Consider the following 21,388-nt stretch of genomic DNA (forward strand, 5'->3'; position numbering starts at 1 on the left):
TACTTAATCTCAGATATCACTATTGAATAGGCATATGTGTCTACTCCCAAAACAGTCAAAATCCATTTCTGTTCTGGTTTAATGCAGTCTCCAAACTCCATTGCTGATAATGTTGGTGATAGCCATTCATTTAAGATTATAATCTGCTATCAGAACTTAGGTTCGGGCAGGTTATCCATGACAACATTCATTCATTCATTCATTCATTCATTCATTCATTCATTCATTCATTCATTCATTCAATCAATCAATCATTCAATCAATTTATTAAATTTATATGCCTCCCATCTCCCCCAGAGGGTGACTCTAGGTGGCTCACAATGAAAATCCAAAACAGTAAAAAACAATGAAAATATAAATATCCATATTAAAATTAATTAATGACAATTCTGTATAAAAAGACTGTATTCAATTCAAGATGATGGGGGGAGCAGTATCGATTATCCCACAAGCCAATTCCAACGTGAGTCTCCATCAGGCCCCCAGACCATCTGACATAGGCAAGTTTTCACACTTTTCTGGAAGGCCAGGAGAGTGGGGGCAGACCACACCTCAGGTGGTAAGCTGTTCCAAAGGGCGGGGACCATGGCAGAAAAGGCCCTTTTCCTAGACCCCGCCAGCTGAAGTACCTTGACTGGTGGGGTCTGCAACATGCCCCTTCTGCTGAACCAAGTGGGGTTGGCTGATATAACGGGGGCAAGATGGCTCCTCAGATAACCTGGTCCTGTGCCGTGAAGGGCTTTAAAGGTATTAACCAACACCTTGAATTGGACCCAGAAGCAAACCAGCAACTAATGCAGCTCGCATAACAGAAGTGTTATATGTGTCACCCTAGGGGTGTTCAAAACTGTTTGCGCCACTGTATTTTGTGCCAGCTGAGCTTCCGAATACTCTTCAAGGGTAGCCCCATGTAGAATGCATTGCAGTAATCCAAACAGGAGATGACCAGGGCATGAATGACTGCGTGGAGGGCCTCCTGATCCAGGAAAGGGTGTAACTGACGCATAACACGAAGTTGTGCAAAGGCTCTCCTAGCAACGACTGCTACCTGCTCTTTGAACAGGAGTTATGAGTCTAGGAGGACCCCCAGATTATGCACTGGGTCTGTCTGGGGTAGTGCAACCCCATCCAGAACCAAGGATGATAAGCTCCTAGATCTTGAGGCTCCCTGTACCCATAGCCACTCTATCTTAACAGGGTTTAGTTGAAACCTGTTGTCCCCCATCCAGGCCCCTACAGCCTCCAGGCACCGTGAAAGGGTAACCACAGCATCACTTAGGTCACTTGGGATGGAGATATATAGTTGAGTATCGTCAGCATACTAATGATACCTCATTCCATGGTGCTGGATGATCTCACCCAACAGTTTCATGTAGATGTTAAATAGGAACAGTGAGAGCACCAAACCCTGAGGCACTCCACAAAGTAGGAGCCGCGGGTTGGACCTCTCGTTCCCTTTCACCACTGATTGACATCGGCCTTGGAGGAAAGAGCTGAACTACCACAAAACTCTCCCTCCCAGTCCCAACTCCCACAACTGACCCAAAAGGATGACATAGTCAAGAAGAGCAAGGATGGACATACTACCCCCATCTTGCTCTCACCAGAGATCATCTAAAAGTGCAACCAGTGTTGTTTCTGTCCCATAACCAGGCCTGAAACCTGACTGAAAGGGGTCCAGATAATCCCTTTCCTCCAGGATCCTCTGAAGCTGTTGTGTGACCACCTTTTCCACAACTTTCCTAAAAAGGGAAGGTGGGAAACTGGACAAAAGTTGTCCAAAGGAATGGGATCTAGCAATGGCTTCTTGGGGAGGGGGTGGACCAGAGCCTCTTTAAAAGGCATCAGGAACACCCCCTCCTGCAAGGATGAATTAACCACTGCTAGTACCCACCCCAATGTCATCTCCCTGGTGGCTTTAACCTGCCAGGAGGGACAAGGGTCTAATGCACAGGTAGCTGCAGTAGTAGCCCCGAGGACCCTGTCCACTTCCTTAGGTCCAGCAGGATCAAATCATCCCCAGGTAACCAAGTAAGTACGCTCCCTGGGCATCTCCACCGGACCTGCGTCATGCTTAGCCGCCAACTGGGAATGGATCCAATTTGATCTGTCAAGTCTTCACCAAATTCCTCTGTGCGACCCTGTAGATGGTCCTCCGAAACCTCCTTACCCTGAAGGGACCGGGTGACTGAACAGGGCCGCTGGGCGACACTCTGCGGATGCAATAAGAGCAGAGAAATAATAGCGTTTCATCACCCTTACTGCCATGAGGTAGACCTTAATAGCGGCTCTAACCTGTGTTTGGTCAGACTCGTCCTTTGTTTTCCACCAGCAGCGCTCTGGACATCTCTCTTGGCCCTTTTCAGCACCCTTAACTCCTCTGTAAACCACGGGGAGTGCCAGGGGCAATGGACCAAGAGAGGACGCACAGGTGCGATCCTGTCTAAGGTACATGACTGTTAAATTGTAGAATACTCATTTATTTATGCTTATATTTTCAAAAAGAAATGTTTCTAGATGTTTTTGCTTAATCGCATAAAACCATGGTTGTGATTTTAAAGCAGATTAAATTGGCGATAGTTTAGAAGATGTCTTGACAATTCTTTTAGAGTCTTACAGTATTTAAGTTTTCATTTCTCGTGCATGCTGCACTGCTTTTCTGTAGTTTTCCATGTATATTTTCTTTTATATTTTTTTAGTTACATCTATAAAGCCATATAGTTCCTTTGAAATAAAAGAAGTAAATAGAAGAAATGTGTAAAATGTTGGTTGTTTTTACTTAAGGGATTTCCCCCTTATTTATTCCTAAAAGTATGAGTTTATATAATGGCATGAAACCTAAGGTGGTGGTTCTGCATAACTTTTTGGCTACTATTTTTCTTTTTTATCTAGTGTTGGGTTGAAAACACAACCAGAGTCCAAGTGCCCAGAGCTACTTGCAAATTATTGTGATATGTTATTAAGAAAAACACCACTAAGCAAAAAATTAACCTCTGAAGAAATTGAAGCAAAACTTAAAGAAGTGGTATGTTCTTTTGCTGTTTCTAGTTTTTTTTATCCCGCCTTTATTATTTTTATAAATGAGGTGGTGAACATACCTAATACTCCTCTATTTTCCCCACAACAGCAACCCTCTGAGGTGAGTTGGGCTGAGAGAGAGTGACTGGTCCAAAGTCACCCAGCCGGCTTTCATGCCTAAGGCGGGACTAGAAGTCACAGTCTCCTGGTTTTGTAGCCCAGTGCCTTTTGAGAGAAATAAATGTGAGGATTGGATAATTTCTCTTCAGTGTCTTTCTGCCCTTATCTCAAAACCATCAGAACATCGCTGTGTTCATCTAAATTTGAATTAATAGCAGTGGGAGTCACGGTTAGAATGCAGTGACATACTGATTTAGTCTTTAAGATAGTTGCTGATGGGGGCAAGGTGCCACCAATAATATAGTTAATGGCTACACATCATTAATAGTGCAGTCCTGTACACGAGCACTCAAATGTTCTACTGAGTGTGGTGATATTCTCCTAAGAAGTAAGTTTAAGATTGTAGCTTTATTTTTATATTCTTCACTGAATTTAAATGAAACCTTTCCTGGACAGTTGTTGCCAAGATTTAGTTTAAAAAAAAATTCTAAAGAAGTAATATTTTCCTGTTCTTGATTTCTTTAACATTCTGTTCCTTCCTGGGTGCACCAAAAAAGGAGAGAGAGGAAGCCTGTTATATCTAAGATTAAATTTTATCTTAGGATATTGTGCTCTCCAGACTGGGGAGAAGCTTTAGTAGTAGGTGCTGAAGTGGCCAGGGAAGACATGTCAAACATCTTACTTCCTTCAGAATTGCTTTTTGAGAGAAACCAGCTCAACAGATTTTATTTTAAACTCTGCTTTTTCTAAACTGTGATAATGTTTGTTATATTTGAATCATTTTGAAATCAAATAATTTCTAATTAAAGGTGACTGACTGATCCTAATAGCAGATTGGTACTGTAAAACTAGTGGAGTGTCAGTATGTTAAACTGATTTGCACGTCAGAACATTTCCTATCACTGATTAGTAATCACAGTCCTTATTAGGGGAAAGGATGGGCAACTGTTTCATTTTGAAACTGTTCATATTAGAGCATTTAAGCAGTGGATATTGTACATAAATATATGTATATTTTGCTATATAAAATATGTGATCAAAAGGCAGTAATATGGATGTTTCAGTGTAAATGATGTGATAATATTTTTTGTTCCATGGCCATGGAATATGTTGATATATGTAGGATTTTTTGAAGGGTAGGGGTTAAGAAAATAGAACTATTCCTGACAAAATGTACTCTGGAGGTGCTGTTCTGCAATAGGAGTAAATATTAATAGCAATCACCAAAACATGTCTAATGCTTTTTAAAAACAGCTATTGGTACTCAAGTATGTACAGAACAAAGATGTTTTTATGAGATACCACAAAGCTCATTTAACAAGGCGTCTTATATTGGATATATCAGCAGACAGCGAAATAGAAGAGAACATGGTTGAATGGCTGCGAGTAAGTTTATCACTCCTGTTTTCTACTCTCTTATTTAGAAAAGATAGTTTTTAATTAAAAATCACACATAATGTGAATTATTGAATCTTAAATTATCTATGGCCTACTCTTTACGTTAATTAGCAAATAGTTTATTTAAAATTTTCTAAATAAGAATTGAATTTATAATTTTTTATGTTAAAGTCCTAATGATGGTTTAACAAAGATTTATATACACAAGATAGCTAGTTGATGGTCTGTAGTTTGAATCTAGCCCCTGTTGCTTCTCCCCACACAAAAATGTAAGTGAAGTACTAAATAGTTTCTTTTCCAGATGGGTACATTTGATGTGGGAAGTGAATTGTTTTTCTCTCCCTTCCTGCAGTATTGTGCTGTCCAGTCCATGATATGTTAGTATGTTGATATTGCTAGTTGTAATAGCTACTTAGAGCTGTACAGAACCACTCAGAGGGGCACTTTGATGCTTCAAGAGGCAAGTTTGAAGGGGTACTTTACTTGCTTTGCAAACTGTCCTTGAAATGATTTTGCATAGCCCTTATAGTTACTAAGGAAGATCACTAGTTAGTTTTTATTGTATTTAAATTATATAGTTATTACTTCAATGCTCTCTCTGTGCAGGAAGTAGGTATGCCAGCAGATTATGTAAATAAATTGGCAAGGATGTTTCAAGATATTAAGGTATCTGAAGATCTTAACCAGGCCTTCAAGGAAATGCACAAAAATAATAAACTGGCCCTTCCAGGTACTTTTATTCTTGTTACTTTTTAAAACTTCTCAGTGTTATAGAGAGCCAGGATTATTTATACTTGTTTATCCTGCTTTGTCATCATTAACAAATCCAAATTGGATAATTATAATACAAAATTATGCAGTCAGTTTCTTTGACTCCATCGCAGACTGTTCTCTACTTATGATTCATATACTGGTTGATAGCTTCAGTGTAACTTGGATGGGCTTTCTGTTTTGTTTTGTGTACAGCTGATTCTGTGAATATTAAAATTTTAAACGCTGGGGCCTGGTCCAGAAGTTCTGAAAAAGTTTTTGTGTCACTGCCTACGGAATTAGAAGACCTCATCCCCGAGGTCGAAGAGTTCTACAAAAAGAACCACAGTGGCAGGAAGCTTCACTGGCATCATTTAATGTCCAATGGCATTGTAAGCATACCTGCGTCACTCGCTTCCGTTTTGTATTTCTATTTGGTTTTGGTACACTGAAAGTAAGATTGCGCTTAAGCTTAGTCGGTAATTTTTCGTCTTATTAACAGATAACTTTCAAGAATGAGGTTGGTCAGTATGACTTGGAGGTAACGACGTTTCAGTTGGCTGTGCTTTTTGCATGGAATCAAAGACCCCGAGAAAAAATTAGCTTTGAAAACCTTAAGCTAGCAACAGAACTTCCAGACGCTGAGCTTAGGAGAACTTTGTGGGTATGTCTTCAGCTCTTTAAACTTTTTATACTAGCATTATCGGAACATGCATATGAAATGTGGGCAGCAACTTTTGTAACAAAGCATTGTTTTTAACCTTTTCTGCTTTTTAAATAAAATCTAGTTATCTTTGAAATATGACTCGTAGGAAGGAAAGATGGGAAGCTCATTATCTGTTTACAGAAATTATTGCATTCTTCACTCAGTTTATAATTTACATTTTTTTTTAAAGAAGCTACCATTTTTCTTGCTTCAGTTTGTCACTGTGTGATTCAAACTCCAGTGCTCGGAACTGGCCACCTTACTCTAAATGGGATCTGACCAGAGAATAAATATTACTTCCTATGATCTGGACTCTATGATCCAATTAATGCACTCATGTTTAACTTGCAAACTTTAAGAACACTTAGGTCCTTTTCACAAGTGGTGCTACCAAACCAGATCTCCCTCATCTTATACACGTGCCTTTCATTTTTCTACCTAAATGCAGAACTTTACATTTCTGCCTGTTAAATTCCGTCCTATTCATTTAAGTCCATTGCGCAACCTTAGCTAGATCTTTTTGAAACTTAGCCCTGCCCCCCAGCTTTGTATTATCTACAAAACTGTTGGGTAGCGCAGGGCCCAGAACAGAGCTCTTAGTGTTCTGCTCAGTACTCCCCTCCAAGCTGAAGTCAAGCCCTTAACAAGCACTCCTGGCATGCAATTATTCAGTCAGTCATGAGTCCATCTAACAGTAGTGTCATCTAGTTTGTTTGTGCCTTCAAGTCAGTGTTGACTCCTGGCTACTGCTTGGAAAAGTCAGCTTTTCTTAGCAACATTTTCAGAAGCGGTTTGCCCTTGCCTCCTTCCCGGGGCTGAGAGGGAGGGACTGGCCCAAGGTCGCCCAGCTGTCTTCATGCCTAAGGCAGGACTAGAACTCGTGATCTCCCGGATTCTAGCCTGGTGCCTTAACCACTACACCAAACTGGCTCTCAGGCCATACTTTACTAATTTATTATCATTTCTGTGTTGTTACTTTCTGGTTGCTTATGTAGAAACTTCCTTTAAAAAAAAACAACCACCCTGAATACTACGGGTGCTGTATCCCATGGATTTATTGCACTAGATAATATGAAGTGCAAAATAATGCAAAACTTAATCTAGTGTCATGTCATTAAAAGACTGCGTGAGTAGCTTACATTCCAGTCTTCTTCTTAAAGTATATTAACATGCTGATAACTATTTGGAACTTCCTACAAAAGATGCTTTTAAAGTATTTGCGTCTTCATCAATATCAGCATAATGGCCAGTAGTTTTCCATATATTTCCTCACTATTTTTTTTCACTAGAAGTACCAGGAATTGAAATGGTATCTTCTGAATACACAAAACATATGTGTTCTGTCTTATTTATCATTTCTTTGCATTCTTTCTTTAAGAAGCCGTTTTGTTTGCCTGTACTGCATTGATTCTGCGTTCAGTTCAGAGAAGCCTTTCAGAATGATTTTCTCAAAGCCTAGATAAATGCATCTGTCACAAAATAGTGTCCATAAGTGTCCTTAATTTATATATGAATAAATAATATTTCTCCAATTCACTGCAAGAATTAAATTAGAGATCAAATTATAACATACTTACCATTCATACAGATTTACCAATCTTTTCAATTTCAGTTTCTCTACGTTTTTCAATCCTTATTTTATCCTGTTTTTATATCAGTTACAACTTTTTGAAATATATTACAAGCAGTTCTGTTTATATGTTTTGTTAATATATACATTTTTTATGTTTATACTTTGATAAGTAGTCTAAAATGGCGTGACAATAACAGGTTATCTTTTCAAAGTTAACTTTTGAGAATGTTCAAATGTAATACGTAAGGCTTTTCTTTAATATCTAATTAAGGTAATTAAAATTACTAGCTCTCCAGTTGTTAAATTAAAAGAATTTTGTTAATGAAGGCATGAGAAAGTAGCATGAGTTTCTCTAAATTTGGTCTGAGATCTGATTTTCATGGCCTCTTTCTCTCTCTCCTTCTCTACAGTCTCTTGTAGCATTTCCAAAGTTGAAACGTCAGGTTTTGCTGTATGAACCTCAAGTCAATTCGCCCAAAGACTTTACAGAGGGAACTCTCTTCTCAGTGAACCAGGAGTTCAGCTTAATGTAAGAAGTGATACTGGCTTACTCCCAAATGTTTTATAGATACCCAAAGATAACTTATAATATTGAGTGGTTCAGCTGCTCTTAACATTGAATTTTGAGATAATATATTAGAATGAAACTTGAAACACCTAACATCTTTATACTTACACAGTTTGAAATTGTAAGAGTTAAATGTTTGGGCAGTAACCTGTTAAGAGTGTGGGGCATGTGCATGAGCACAGGGAGGCCGGGGAAAGAGGGTATGGGATGTGTCTGAGCGCAGGGAGGCCAGGGAAGGAGCATGTGGGATGCATGTGAGTAAAAGGGTAAGGAGGGCATGATGCATGCGAGTGAAGAAGGGCGGGGTCTTACTGAAGCGACTTGCAACCATCTGTGCCCACTTCCCCATAGACTTTGCTTGTGGGAAACCTGCAGGGAAGGTCGCAAATGGCAATCACGTGACTACAACCAGTCATAAGTGCGACTGGTTGCCAAGTGCCTGAATTTTGTTCATGTGACTGCAGGGTTGCTGCAACGGTCAGAATTTCAGGGGCCCGTTAAGTCCATTTGTTCAGTGCTGTCGTAACTTTGAACAGTTGCTGAATGAATGGTCGTAACTCAAGGACTGCCTGTATTACTATAGTTTTATACGAATGCCCAAAGTGATGAAATACTGTGCATAGTTTCTGTTGGTCCTAGATGGGCATCCATGACTAGTTGACAAGTAGCAGTGTTTTTTTGATGTTCCTAAGGTAGAATAGGAGGATAAGGGTACTCTTGATTTCAACCTGAATCCTGAAATTACATGGGCACAACCATGCAGAATTCTTGGTAACAAGGCAGAACAATTTCTTCTTCTTGATATTTTTCTACTTTTCAGTCTATCTTACAGTTCTGGTATTTTCTGACAGTATTCTATCTAACTTGGCTTGGCTCTCTTAGCTACCAAGTGTCCATAAGGTCCACCAGGGGCTGTGACCTGTTGAAGAGCTAAGGAGAGGAATATAAATTACATACATGCATACCTGTTACTCTTTTTCCTTTTGGGATAAGCAGTGTTGTGCAAAATGCAGAAAGAGAGTGAAAATTATGAAGCCAAAGAAATTAAGAAAAGGGGGGGGGGAAGGAAATACAGCTGGATCTAGTTTATTCTAATACCCTTCACTGTATTTCTCCAGACCTTTCTGTCTTTATAAACCTTTCTTGCTTCTACCTTGTCCATAGACCTTTTCACACATTTTCTTCTGTTCTTTAAATTTCTTGCCTTTCTCTTTCTCAAGATCTCATTAATTCCATCCAACTATCTGTTTATTGGTCTTCCCCTTCTTCTTGATTTATTCACCCTTGTAAGTTTGTCTTGCAGTTTGATCCTCATTCATTCTCTCTGACAAAACCAGCTCAACATACTTTTTTCATATTGGTCACTCATTTTGTATTCAATCAATTATCTTCTTGTTTCACCCCATGCACCTTAAGCACCCTGTTCCCACTGCATTCAGCTTACTTGTATGTTCTCTTCACATATCCAACCCTCAATGGCAGAACGACACACTTATTCAGAGCCATTTTAGTTTTTTTCAACATTCTTTCCTTATAAGAGACTGTATGTCATCTATTGCCTTTCTACCAGCATTTGCATGTCTTGAATATCTCCACCGATTTCCCATCTTCAATAAACATTCTATCAAATTACACACAATCATTTATTTGATCTAGATTTTTGCCATGTGTGTACAACTTGAAATGTTTTGCTCCATTTTCCCTATCACAACTGCTTTGGGTTTTGATACATTAATTTGCATGTTCATGGCTTGTTGCATTACACAGTATATCTAATGTTTGTGGCAAATCATTCAGGTTCTCAGTCAATAACACAGCATTATCTGCTTGATGATGCAACTCATATTCAGGTAAGACATTTGATAATTCAAGCCTGTTCAGTTTCTCATGTGCTTAATCCAGTTAACATACAGTAAGCTTTCTTTCTGCCAATCATACATTTCTCAGTGACCTGCTGAAAAGTAAACATCTGGTCTGTACACCTCTCCCTTGCATAAAACCACACTGTACTTCTGAATTTTTGTTCATTGTCACTTTTCATACCTTTCAATCAGTGTTGTGTCAGATGCTTTCTGTGCATAACAAACTAATCCTGGAGTTTTTACATTCAGTTTTGGTATATTTCCTTTTATAGAGAGGAACAATAGTGGCATTCTTTCAATTTTCAGGCAAAAGCTGCAGTGCACTGGTGAAGGAAGTTGCACAACATTTCTTCATTTCAGTTTCATCTCAAATCATTTATTTTCAGTTCTATTCACTCTGCTGGGGGTTAGCTCCTTAGCCCTCTACATGCACTTCCAAGATGAATTTTTATTTCCATTGACATTGCTTTGCATTTTCTCTGCCTCTTTTAAACTTAATTGTTCCTTGCTCTCTTTGACTGCATTCTTTGCTATTATCTTTTTTTCTTTATACATGTTATACAGTATCTTTCTTTCATCCACATTCTTTGCAGCAATCATTTACTTTCAGTATTTTTTTTCATCCACAGCCTCTTTCATTTCATCATTCCACCAAGTATCCCCTTTCATACTTTCCATTAGTGGAACTCCACACAATCCTGTAGCACTCTGTAGTATAATTGTTCCTATTTTCTTAATCTATTTTCCATTCATTCTGTTGGGGGGATTACTCTGTCTTGTCATGCTTTTTCATGATCTGCACTCAGTTGTAACACTTTCACTCTGCTTTCTTTCACTACTTTCCTTTTCTTCCATGTCTATTTTTCCAAGACCTGCTCTTGTCTCCACCAACAAATGCTCCTTCCTACATTTAGGGAAGTCATTATTTTCATACATTCTTGGGTTTTGGATGGCCCAGTAATTTTTTTCTGGATACTTTTGTCTCATTTTCATGCATCCCTCCATTCCTGTCACAGAATGGGATTCTTCCTCTACGTTATGTGGTTTCAATATGTTGCACAATTTTTCTCAAAACTCATTTCTAATTCTATTACTATCACCATTCACTATAGAGTAATATATAACCTATGGATTCTTACTGTCATATGCACCTACAAAAACCTACACAATACCAATTCATACTTTCTGATTTAACATTTTAGTTCTTACATTCACAATTAAATCTATACCTTCACTTCTCTGCTTTTATTCATCAACTCACTCTTCCCTTTTGTCTTACTTTAACTGACACATAACTTGCCTATTTTTTTTCTTTCTTTCTTTCATTTCATTCCTTGATTTATGCTCTTTATCATCTGAATCCTCTTACATTCCAAATTACAATGTTCTATATGCCATGGTTGTCATCACCATAAATAATAACCTCTGCTAACCATCTTAGCTGTAATCAATTGAGGATTTCATAAAATGCTTTTTCATAATACAGACTGTGCAGAGAAGAGGTAGATCAGGTAAACAGGCTCAGTTGTTCCGTGCACTTGTCACATTCTCTGCTAACACTAAGGACAATACAGTCACTTGTGCAACCAAAGCCATTTTGTTTGAAGCATGCTCATAAATCGTTACTTATATTGTCTCATAGCAATGGCCTTGTGCCTGCTAAGAGTTCTCACTGAAGACAGGCCATATGACATGGGATAATATAATTAAAGTACTAAATAGTAAATCCAGAAGTTCTCTGCTTAAAGTTTTTTTTTAATGAATTGTTTTTCAGCTTCAGTTCTCTTCTTTCATTTATTTTATTGAGAAAGTGTGATAACAAAAGTTTTCTAGGCAATATGTAATATTTGCAATTGAATTATACTGTCACTTATGAAGATCACAGAATAATATAAGTAAAGCACTTTGAATAGTAAGCATTTGTAATATTGGTTATAAGGTTAGAGCACATTGTTTTGTTAGTACATAAAATTTTTCTTTTGGCCTTCAAAGTGCTTTCAGCCATAACAGCACATCTAAATATAAAACATCATAAGCAAAATATTAACAAATCATCCAAAAGCCATTAAATGTTCAGGGAAATAAAAAATATCAGGATCATTATCCTAAAACCATTGGAAACTGGGTATAGATGTAATTCTCGGTGTTTGTATTTGGTTCCCAATGTCTGTAGTTCAAATAGCTATGCCTCTGAAATCTTAGAGAGCTTCTGCCCATTAAGACCAACCAGCATACGTTTAGTCTTGGTTTTTTTTTTTTCATTTCCTGTCTGTCCTTTCAGAAAAAATGCTAAAGTTCAAAAAAGAGGTAAGATAAACCTTATTGGTAGACTGCAGTTAACCACAGAGAGAATGCGAGAAGAAGAGAATGAAGGGATAGTCCAGTTAAGAATATTACGAACCCAGGTATGTTAACTGATTGTAAGCTGCTGCCTAGTGTAATGCTGGAACTTAAGAGATGTGATACACGAATATGCTGTTGAAAAATTGATATCTCGATGCTTGACAACTCCCCCCCCCCCTTCCTTCACAGTGTATCTAAGTAGAAGAAGAGTAGAACTGACACTATAGGATGTGGAGATTCATATATAACTATCTGACTTTGTGATCAGAAGGGCTCCACAAAGCAGGCAGGTGAAACTTAGTTTTTCTGCTAAGTTACAAAACACAGGTTGAGAAGAGGCAACCTCAAGAAGAGAGAGTGAGCAGATTTCGGTACATACAATGCAGGAAAGAAAGAGGGGGCAAAACTTGGCACACGGTGACTAGAGCTGTGTCTGGGAATCAGCTTCATGGAAGAATACGCCACAGTGTCGAGTGCAGAACCTCTGCTTTCATTTTAATAATAATAGAAAGCAAGCATCTTACTCTTTTAGCCCATGGAATATGTTGGAAAGCAAGTATCCAATCCCTGGAGCAGATGGGGAAGGCTTTTCAGTGTTCTGAGGACAGCCTACCTATCTTCCCAATCACTAAGCCAAAATACAGAGCATTAATCATGATTCAGAATATTGGCAGGTATGGGGGGGGGGAGTCTAAAATATAAAGAAATGTAAATGTGTAAATATAAAAGAAGACTTGAAATATAAGTTCCCTGGCTGTGTATGCGTGTCTAGGAGAGGAGTGATATTGGCCATCAAGCGGACAGTCACCAGTGTGTAACTGGTAGCATTTAGCTCTGTGGTGCCATATTGATATTCTAGATCACTTTGTATGTTGCAAACTGTAACTTAGGAAACATTTGCCTTTGGCTGTCCAACTGACAACTCTGAGTGCTTTGCTTCCTTTCTGTAATCCTTCTATCCTGTTTTGTCCATACGCTGGATCATATGTAATGCTGTCCATACTTACAGGGGTTAGCTAAGCCTTCCTCAGGTTGGCACCTTCTAGGTGTGTTGAGATTGCAGCTCCCAGAATTCCCAGACAGCCTAGCTTAGTGAGTGCCAGATTGGAGAAGGATGTAGGTGTAGAGGACAGGGAAGATGGCCTTAACGGAGATATGCAGGCTGCATTGCCTAGGCCAAAGAGTCTGCCTATATCTTTAACTAGGTCACCTTCCTTACTTTCTGCACTGGATTAGCTAGTAAGACCAAACGAAAAATGTCCTTTACATTCCCTCATGAGAGTCCAGTGTTATAAGAGAAGTAGTCTTGTATGACATAAGGATGCATGTTAGGTTTACGCTACGTCCATTTAGCTGTATGATTACAGCTTTTTCCCCCCAGACTGATAACCGTATTGCTAAAAACAACCCATATGTAACCATGCTGGTAAGTGTATATATAGGGGGTCCCTTTATCTAAGCTGGTTGGACCTTCCCAGTTACAAAAACAAACTCTTCTAGTTTAAACTAAGTAGATGCTTGTGCAATTGCGTATATGGTATCTTTTTTAACTTGCTCGCTAGATCCACTTTGCTTGTCTTGGACAACTATATCCAAAGTGCATTTTCCTTCCTTTTTTCCCCCCTTGCTTTAGGAGGCTATCATCCAAATAATGAAAATGCGGAAGAAAATTACTAATGCTCAGCTTCAGACTGAATTAGTAGAGATATTAAAAAATATGTTCTTGCCACAGAAGAAAATGATAAAAGAGCAAATTGAATGGCTTATAGAACACAAATATATCAGAAGAGATGAATCTGATATCAATACATTTATATACATGGCATAGCCTAAGGATTTACTGGAAAATGCCGAGAAATGTGCATTGGAAGTGGTTTGGGCAGAAAAACTACAAGAAGACTGTGCTGTAAAAGGACTTGTTTGACCTGCATTACTTACTCAGATTCCTGCCTTACCTTACCAGAGGACTTTGTTTTGTCAATCTCTTTTTTTTTTTTTCAGTTAGCATGATGGTGTTCCCTTCATCTTGTGCACATTTTTAACAGCATGCTGTTTTTGTGGGGAAACTGCATTCATGGAGAGCCCATTGTGAGAATTTTAGGATTTGATTTGCACCTGGAAGAGAACAGATCTGGGATTTTTATATTAAGAGAACTTGCACAATTTTTTTTTTTCAGATATTCATGCACTGAAAAACTTGCTAGTTTTCATTTTCAGATAAAAAAAGAGAGAAGCAAATAGATTAGATATAGCACTTCACCCTTTCTGTTTTGGAACAACTGCCTAAATATACTGTCCTCTTTTTGATCTCTTTCCCATGTGTAATATTTGAACAAAACACAAATGCATCACATCTGTAGATACATATTTATCTGTTAGCTTAAACAGGTGCTTCAGTATGAAAATTGGATTCAAATACTGGGACACTAGTGATTCTAACAGATATATTAAATATGTCACATAGTTTGCTTCAATCTCCCCCTTTTTTAAAAAACAGGTTCACTTTTAAGCAGTGGTTTTCATGGAAGGATCTGTTTGTAGCGAAACAAAATTAAATATTAAATGTATTTGTTTATACATTTAATACCAGCATTCACTATTTTAGTATGCTTGCAGAAATGTAAATGCATTAAACATAACCAGTACACAATTCCCTCAAAATAGAAATTAACATTTTGACAATCCTTATATATACCTTTCATTATTTATTTGAAAATATCTAATGTTATGTTTTTAAATGTAATTATACTCTGGAAAAAAACAAGACAGCGTGGAAGAAGGCAATTTTTGTCCAATTAGACCAGATGAGATTGATTAATAGCGTAGGCTGTCAACTTAGTCTACTGAAAACAGTTGCACCATAGCCCCATAAGTTTAGTGGAATGTATAGAACTCACCCCTACTTGAAGGCCCCTTTCTCTTTTCCTTTAAAAAAAATCTGCCTCAGATTTGAAGTGAAGAAACACATACTAAGGCTGTGAAATAAAGTTTGCTATATTGAGGGGAGGGCAAATAAATTACAGAATTTCAGATTAAAATGCTAATAAAGGACTCCAACCTTTCAACTTCTCTAAAGTGATTTCCTATTGTGCCATATTGCTAGCACCTCTGCAAAACTACCATGGAAAGTTTAGCAATGCATATGAGTTCCCTTGTCCTTCAGTTGTTACCTGCAATAGCATTGGACTATGGCTGCTGACTGGTAGAAAAGCAAGATCAAGACACACTGTAATTGTGGGCCAAATGAATTTAGGAGGGGGCTACATTTTACATATCAGACAGTGCCAGGAGTATAATCCAGTGGAAATAGAAGTCAGCTCACGGTGTAAGATTATCATCTTCTGATTTGTCCTCTGTACTCCCATTGTGTACAATCTTCCTGAGTAAATTTTAAGAGTGCATGATATGACCACAGGGGAAGGAAAATTCATCCCCTCCCCAAAATTCATTTTCAGCAGAAACTAACCTTTGAATTCTGCCTCAAAACCTTGTACTGATGCACACACGCAGAGTATAACTACCAACTGCAAAGAATGTTCTAGGGCTAGGTTGAGACAACCCTGCTCTGACGCAGTGGAGAACTGCCAACATTCATGGATAAGAAAACAAGTGAATGAAAACAGGGTGCTGACCTGAAGTCTCATCTTCTGTATTTATGTGCATTTTTTATTACTTGTAGAACAGAGATTAATATTTTTTAAAGTGTTCACTGCAAACTCAACATAGGATTGTTAAATTTCAATCTCAAAATGTGAATAAGAGTCAGAAAAAGTTGTACATATTATCCAACATTCAGTATATGTTAAAGGAAAGAAAACTAAAATTGATTTACCAGAAGTCTTTTGTACATGCTACAGGATTTCTAGAACTTTGCATTTGATTCGGAAGTAAAGTTAGAAATGGGTAGAAAAAGACAAAAGATTTTTTTTTTAGAAAGTATGTACATATTTCTAAAATTCTTTGATAGAGTCTTTTTGACTTACATGCTTCCTGTTACTTCTGTGAAGGGAGTAGCCATGAGGCATTGAATATCAAACCAGCCCTAACCTCATATTTAGTAATGTCCAAATGCTAGCAGTCTGACTTTCAGAATGATTCCTTTTTCATTTCTTAGCAAGGCAAGTCTTTTAAAAGTTAAATTTTGTGTCTGACCTCTAAACGACTTCCTTTTGGCTTACTAAGATGGCTCTTCAGCATTACCTCTCTCTGCACTTCCTTCTGCCCCTTGGGAGCAGAGAGAACTGGCGTGGTGTAAGGGATTATTTTTTGAACGGAAAATTGCTAGACACCCAGGCATATATGGAAGCATTTTAGGAGCACTCATGTGACTCGTTGGACATTGCTAGTGGAAGTCTGTCCTTATTTACATTAAAAATATTGAGTACTAATTGTGTCTCACCTTTTATACCTATTTCATTCATAATTTAAGTGGGTTTAGGGCCCAGAAAATAGAATGAACAGTACGCTATAAACATAGTTCAGTACTTATGCACATTGGAATACATGCCATGTAAAACATTCAAAACTCACACCAGCAATTTTCTTACAGCTGCGGCATCACATTTAGCATTTTTGTTTGGGCATTTCTACCAAGATGCCCTTAAGGCTAATGTATTCGAGAAGGTAGACTCTACTGGCTTAAAAATATATGCAGAAATATGAAAAAGTTCACATATAAAAGTAAATGGAATAATCAGTCATTGCAATATGGCACTTTTCAAGGTGATTTTTTAGCTTTGGATTTTTTTTTCCCCCTCCAAAGACCTAGAATAAAGAGGTGCTGCTGCTTGGAAAAAAATGTTGCCACGAGTATTGCCACTGTGGTTTGCATTAAGTAATATTCTAAATGTGAAAAATATTCTATGAAAAATAATGTGGGTTGCATTGATTTTAACCATACTTATAAAATGCTTTGTCACAACTAATGAGGTTCATGCTCTATTTTGAAGTCTTCCATTTTTTTCTTAATCCCCCTGATGTCTTTGTGTACTACCTATTCATTTATTGTTTTTCTTGGAACATAGTGTAGTTAAATTTAAGTTTTAGTTGTGGTTCTCTCCCCCCTCCCCATTTTTTAAAAAAGTAACATGACCTGAGTAAACAAACACTTTGGATTTTATTTCCATTATAGTATCTGTTGTGAAAGGTACAAATTTTAAAATACAGAGGGGAGAAATTTTGATAGGTTCCTGGACAAATTTTGGTATCTTGAGTGCAAAATTATTTTCATGGAACTAGCTGGAATGCTGTGTTTGTAAATTCAAGGTTCTATGTGTGAAATAAAACAGTACTCAAGAGCATTTCTGTTAATAGACTATATGTAGCCTGGAGTGCAGCGCAAACTTGAGTTTCCGAGGTTGTAATATCTATCTACATATGGTAATTTACAGTTTGAATGTATGCCACTACATATGAGATAATGCTGTACAATTTTGACTGGTAGCAGTTTCTTCTTGTATGGCAGTCTGGCTGAACTATTTTGATGTACTGCTTAATTTTTGGATTTTATTTTTTAAGTTGTATAATTTATTTTCATGCAAATAAAATGTAATATAAAATATTCTAAAAACAATATCATGACTTTTTTGCTCCAAGGATTTCTTTGATTTATAATTCTACCACACATCAGTGAACGTTGGCTAAAAAGGATATATTAGCCAAGGTCTGGATATGGCATCTTCAGCTCTTTCCATGTCTTGTAGGACTGGGACCTACTTGGCTAATGCTGCAGTAATATGATAATTATGTTCGCATGACATGCTAAACCATGGTTAAGTAAACAATGACTGACTCAACCTAATTTTCTAGGTTCACACTGAACCACAAATTAAACAGGTGTACTGGATTTGCAAAAAATTATATTACAGTATGGTTACCTAGTTTTTGTTTTAGTGGTTCTTGCAAAACCAACCAACATATAGAAGAATTGGGTTGACTAGAAATACATGGAAGACAAAATGTAGATTTTGAAACTCAGAAAGGTGACCATACCCTCACCAGACTTTCTTAAAATGTGCCTTTTCTCAGAGGTCCTTCAGATGTGGTACAACTGCTCTTTGGGAGAATCCAAGCATCAGCTTCTTCCCAAACTAACAGCAAACCCCTTATCAAACGGAAGGGAATTTTCAGCATACTTTGTAATATGGTGCCCAACTAGAGAGCTCAACAGGGTCAGATGGTGTCGCACCCTAATTACTTGGGTGGGATACCATCTGGGAAATCAAAATATTGAAAGCAAGTAATGGCAAATCACTTTTATACCAGCAAAAACAAACAAAACAGCATGGATGTGTCCATTTGAGTTGTTAGAAGCTGAGCTGAACCTGAAGGAGACTTGGTAGTTATTTTGTATTATAGTGTGGATGCCTGTGTCTGAAAAAGAGATGCAAGGCACTCACTGTGAAATCAGCCAGGTTCCCTGTTCCCTATGCCATGGATTTCTTTTTTTAATCACTCAAGTAATTGGACCCTGGCATGGTGCAAAACAAAGTGCCAGGCAGTTCTTGTTAGCTTCCCAAGGTCCAAGCACAAGCCTTAAAAAATAAACATGGTGAGCAACTGTAGCCCATGCCTGTATTTAGAAATGTACCTGCCTGCCTACTTGCCTAAAAAAAAAGAGGAAGGAAGAAAGGAAGGAAGGCAAGCAGGCAGCTGTCAAGCTAATAGGAATGATGGGGGAATGATACGTGACTGGCCATGTGTAGCAGCACTGTAGTCTCTTTATGTATGTGAAAGCCCCTCTTTTTACAGTTTGATAGCTACTTTGTTCACCATACTGGAAAGGCAGGGAGACAGACAGACTGACAGACAGACTGACAGACACACACACACACCATTTACTGAGCATATCCATACTATGTTATCTAAGTGCCAGATAAAGCCACCATCCCAGTAAGGTTTCCTACCAGAGGCTAAAGAAACTGACTGAACTATTTTCTCAAACTCTTGGACTTAAGTGAGGTGAATTGTACTATGATGTACACGAGGAAGTGATTTATGTTTAATCATGCCTTAAACAGTCTTCATCTTTGTAGTTTTTCTTTATTGTCTTTTTCTGATTTGGCTAAAATAATATTTATGCAAGTTCAAGCCCTTTGTAAGCAATTCTTATACCAAGAATTGTGCTTTTATTACCCAATCCTTTTTTTACAACCTGTAATATGCTTCTATGCTATCAGTATACTATGAGTCTAGGCAATCAAGTTTGAAACTCTGGTGGATTATATACTAGAGTTTAATGTATCTGTTATAAAAATATGTGTAGAAAACATGTAGAAAAAGAATGAATCCAGGGAAGTTTCCCTGTTGTTTCATTATTCTTTTGTTTCTGAAATCTGCTATGGTATCCAGGCTGCTGTAAACTTACTTTGTGAAGAGGCCATAAGTCAGCAAAAGATGCATAAGATTAAAGTTGGATCCCATTGGTTTATGTGAAACAACAGGAGAGACATTTGCTGATCCTCTACTGATTTCAGGTTATGTGACTTGTTTTGAAATATACAATAATATATGTGCGTGTGTGTGTGTGTGTGTGTGTGTGTGTGGGAAATTACTTAAGGATCCAGAATAGTGCTGCAGATTACATCACCTTGTCTGTGTTTGCTCAGAATGTGATGCAAACCTCTGTGGTGCTATTTCTGCCCTGGTATCCACCAGGTTTCTTCATTTCCTTTTGACTTGGGAGATGCCAAATTGGGGTGTGGAGAAGAGCAGACAAGCCAGCTTAGAGAAGACAAGTAGAAGTCCATCACTGGCCCTGATTGGTAAATGCTTTTCCTGTGGGTGCAAAGTTATTGCCTCCAATAAATGACACAACACCATTCAGCTTATCAGCCCTTCAAGGCAGGCCAGTAAGGTAACAGACTCCTCAAGAACGATGGGAACTCTACTCTATGGACGTAGGCCAGTGTTTTTCAAACTTGGCAACTTTAAGATGTATGGACTTCAACTCCCAGAATTCCCCAGCCAGTCCACACATCTTAAAGTTGCCAAGTCTGAAAAACACTGATGTAGGCTATGGTAACAGAATCTCAGAAGTCTGACTGAGTTTTCCCTTCCTTCCTTCTTATACCACAGGAGGTTAACAGTCTGAGTTTCTTCCTAATGTTTTCTTTGTTTCCTAGGCTTGAAACATGTTTCTGCATCCCTTGCTGCATAGTTTCTTGAAGGTCATCCATGCGGCTCTCTACACAGCAGGGGAGTGAAGCAGATGCACCAGGCTCGGGCTAAGTATTGGCAATGGGAACTCCACATTTTATGCTGACAGGCTTGCACTAACCCAAGGAGGGACGGAGAGCACTTTCGTGTGTGTGTCTGTGTGCCTTGGAGTTAGTGTTGACTTCTGGCAATTACCTGGACAAGTCCCTGCAGTTTTCTTGGTAAGGTTTTTGGAAGTGGTTTGGCATTGGCTGCTTCCTGCGGCTGAGAGAGAGGGAGTGGCTCAAGGTTACCCAGCTGGTTTTGTGTCTAAGGCAGGACTAGAGGCAACACTTTTACTCAGCAGTAGGGAAAGAACCAAGGAGTGTGATATGTGTGTGTGTGTGTGTGGGGGGGGTGAATCATCCCTATCTTATCCTGCATTGATCTTCACCAGCTATTCTCCACCTGGAGCCTTCCGTATCTGTTAGACCAGTGTTTCTCAAACTTGGCAACTTGAAAATGTGTGGACTTCATCTCCGCTGGCACTGGGGAATTCTGGGAGTTGAAGTCCCTACATCTTCAAGTTGCCAAGTTTGAAAAACACTGTGTGAGACATACACTATCCATGTAGTCCAACTATATGGCCAAATTGTCTCTTGTAATCATAGCAGCTGTAGTCTACTTTTTCTGAAGGGTGTCCGAAGAAGGAAGACTACTCTTCAGTTTCCTACTTCTACAGTGCTTTGATAAAGAGGGACGTCACCGCTTCCCGACCCTTCCAACAGAATCGCTCTCTTCTACTGCCCGCCCCCTTCCCTCGCGCTTCCAATAGTGACTCTCCCCGGTGGCCCCGCCCTCTACCCTCGGGCCCGTGGATTCGGAGGGAGGCGATTGGACGAAGACAGCCGTCG

At 38.5% G+C, this 21,388-nt stretch overlaps 1 protein-coding gene across 3 annotated transcripts in view; it reads left to right on the forward strand.

Moving 5' to 3' along the window:
• Positions 1-19,861, forward strand: part of CUL5 (cullin 5) — a 41,576-nt gene extending 21,715 nt beyond the window's left edge. For 2 of the 3 annotated variants that reach the window (XM_025173016.2, XM_007437948.3), the window contains 8 exons: positions 2,893-3,025; positions 4,393-4,524; positions 5,143-5,266; positions 5,503-5,678; positions 5,789-5,950; positions 7,976-8,094; positions 12,277-12,400; positions 13,972-17,910. In XM_025173016.2, the coding sequence (XP_025028784.1) occupies positions 2,893-3,025; positions 4,393-4,524; positions 5,143-5,266; positions 5,503-5,678; positions 5,789-5,950; positions 7,976-8,094; positions 12,277-12,400; positions 13,972-14,166 (1,165 nt within the window). In that variant the 3' untranslated portion in view covers positions 14,167-17,910. Of the gene's footprint in view, positions 1-2,892; positions 3,026-4,392; positions 4,525-5,142; positions 5,267-5,502; positions 5,679-5,788; positions 5,951-7,975; positions 8,095-12,276; positions 12,401-13,971; positions 17,911-19,688 lie in introns of those variants that run through there. The other variant, XM_088140638.1, reaches the window with a different exon arrangement.
• The last annotated feature ends 1,527 nt before the right edge of the window (positions 19,862-21,388 follow it).

This window comes from Python bivittatus, unplaced genomic scaffold, assembly GCF_059951505.1.
Source record: "Python bivittatus isolate LINGU-HERP-01145 unplaced genomic scaffold, Pbiv_v1 ctg000340_np1212, whole genome shotgun sequence".
NCBI classification, from domain to species: Eukaryota; Metazoa; Chordata; class Lepidosauria; order Squamata; family Pythonidae; genus Python; species Python bivittatus.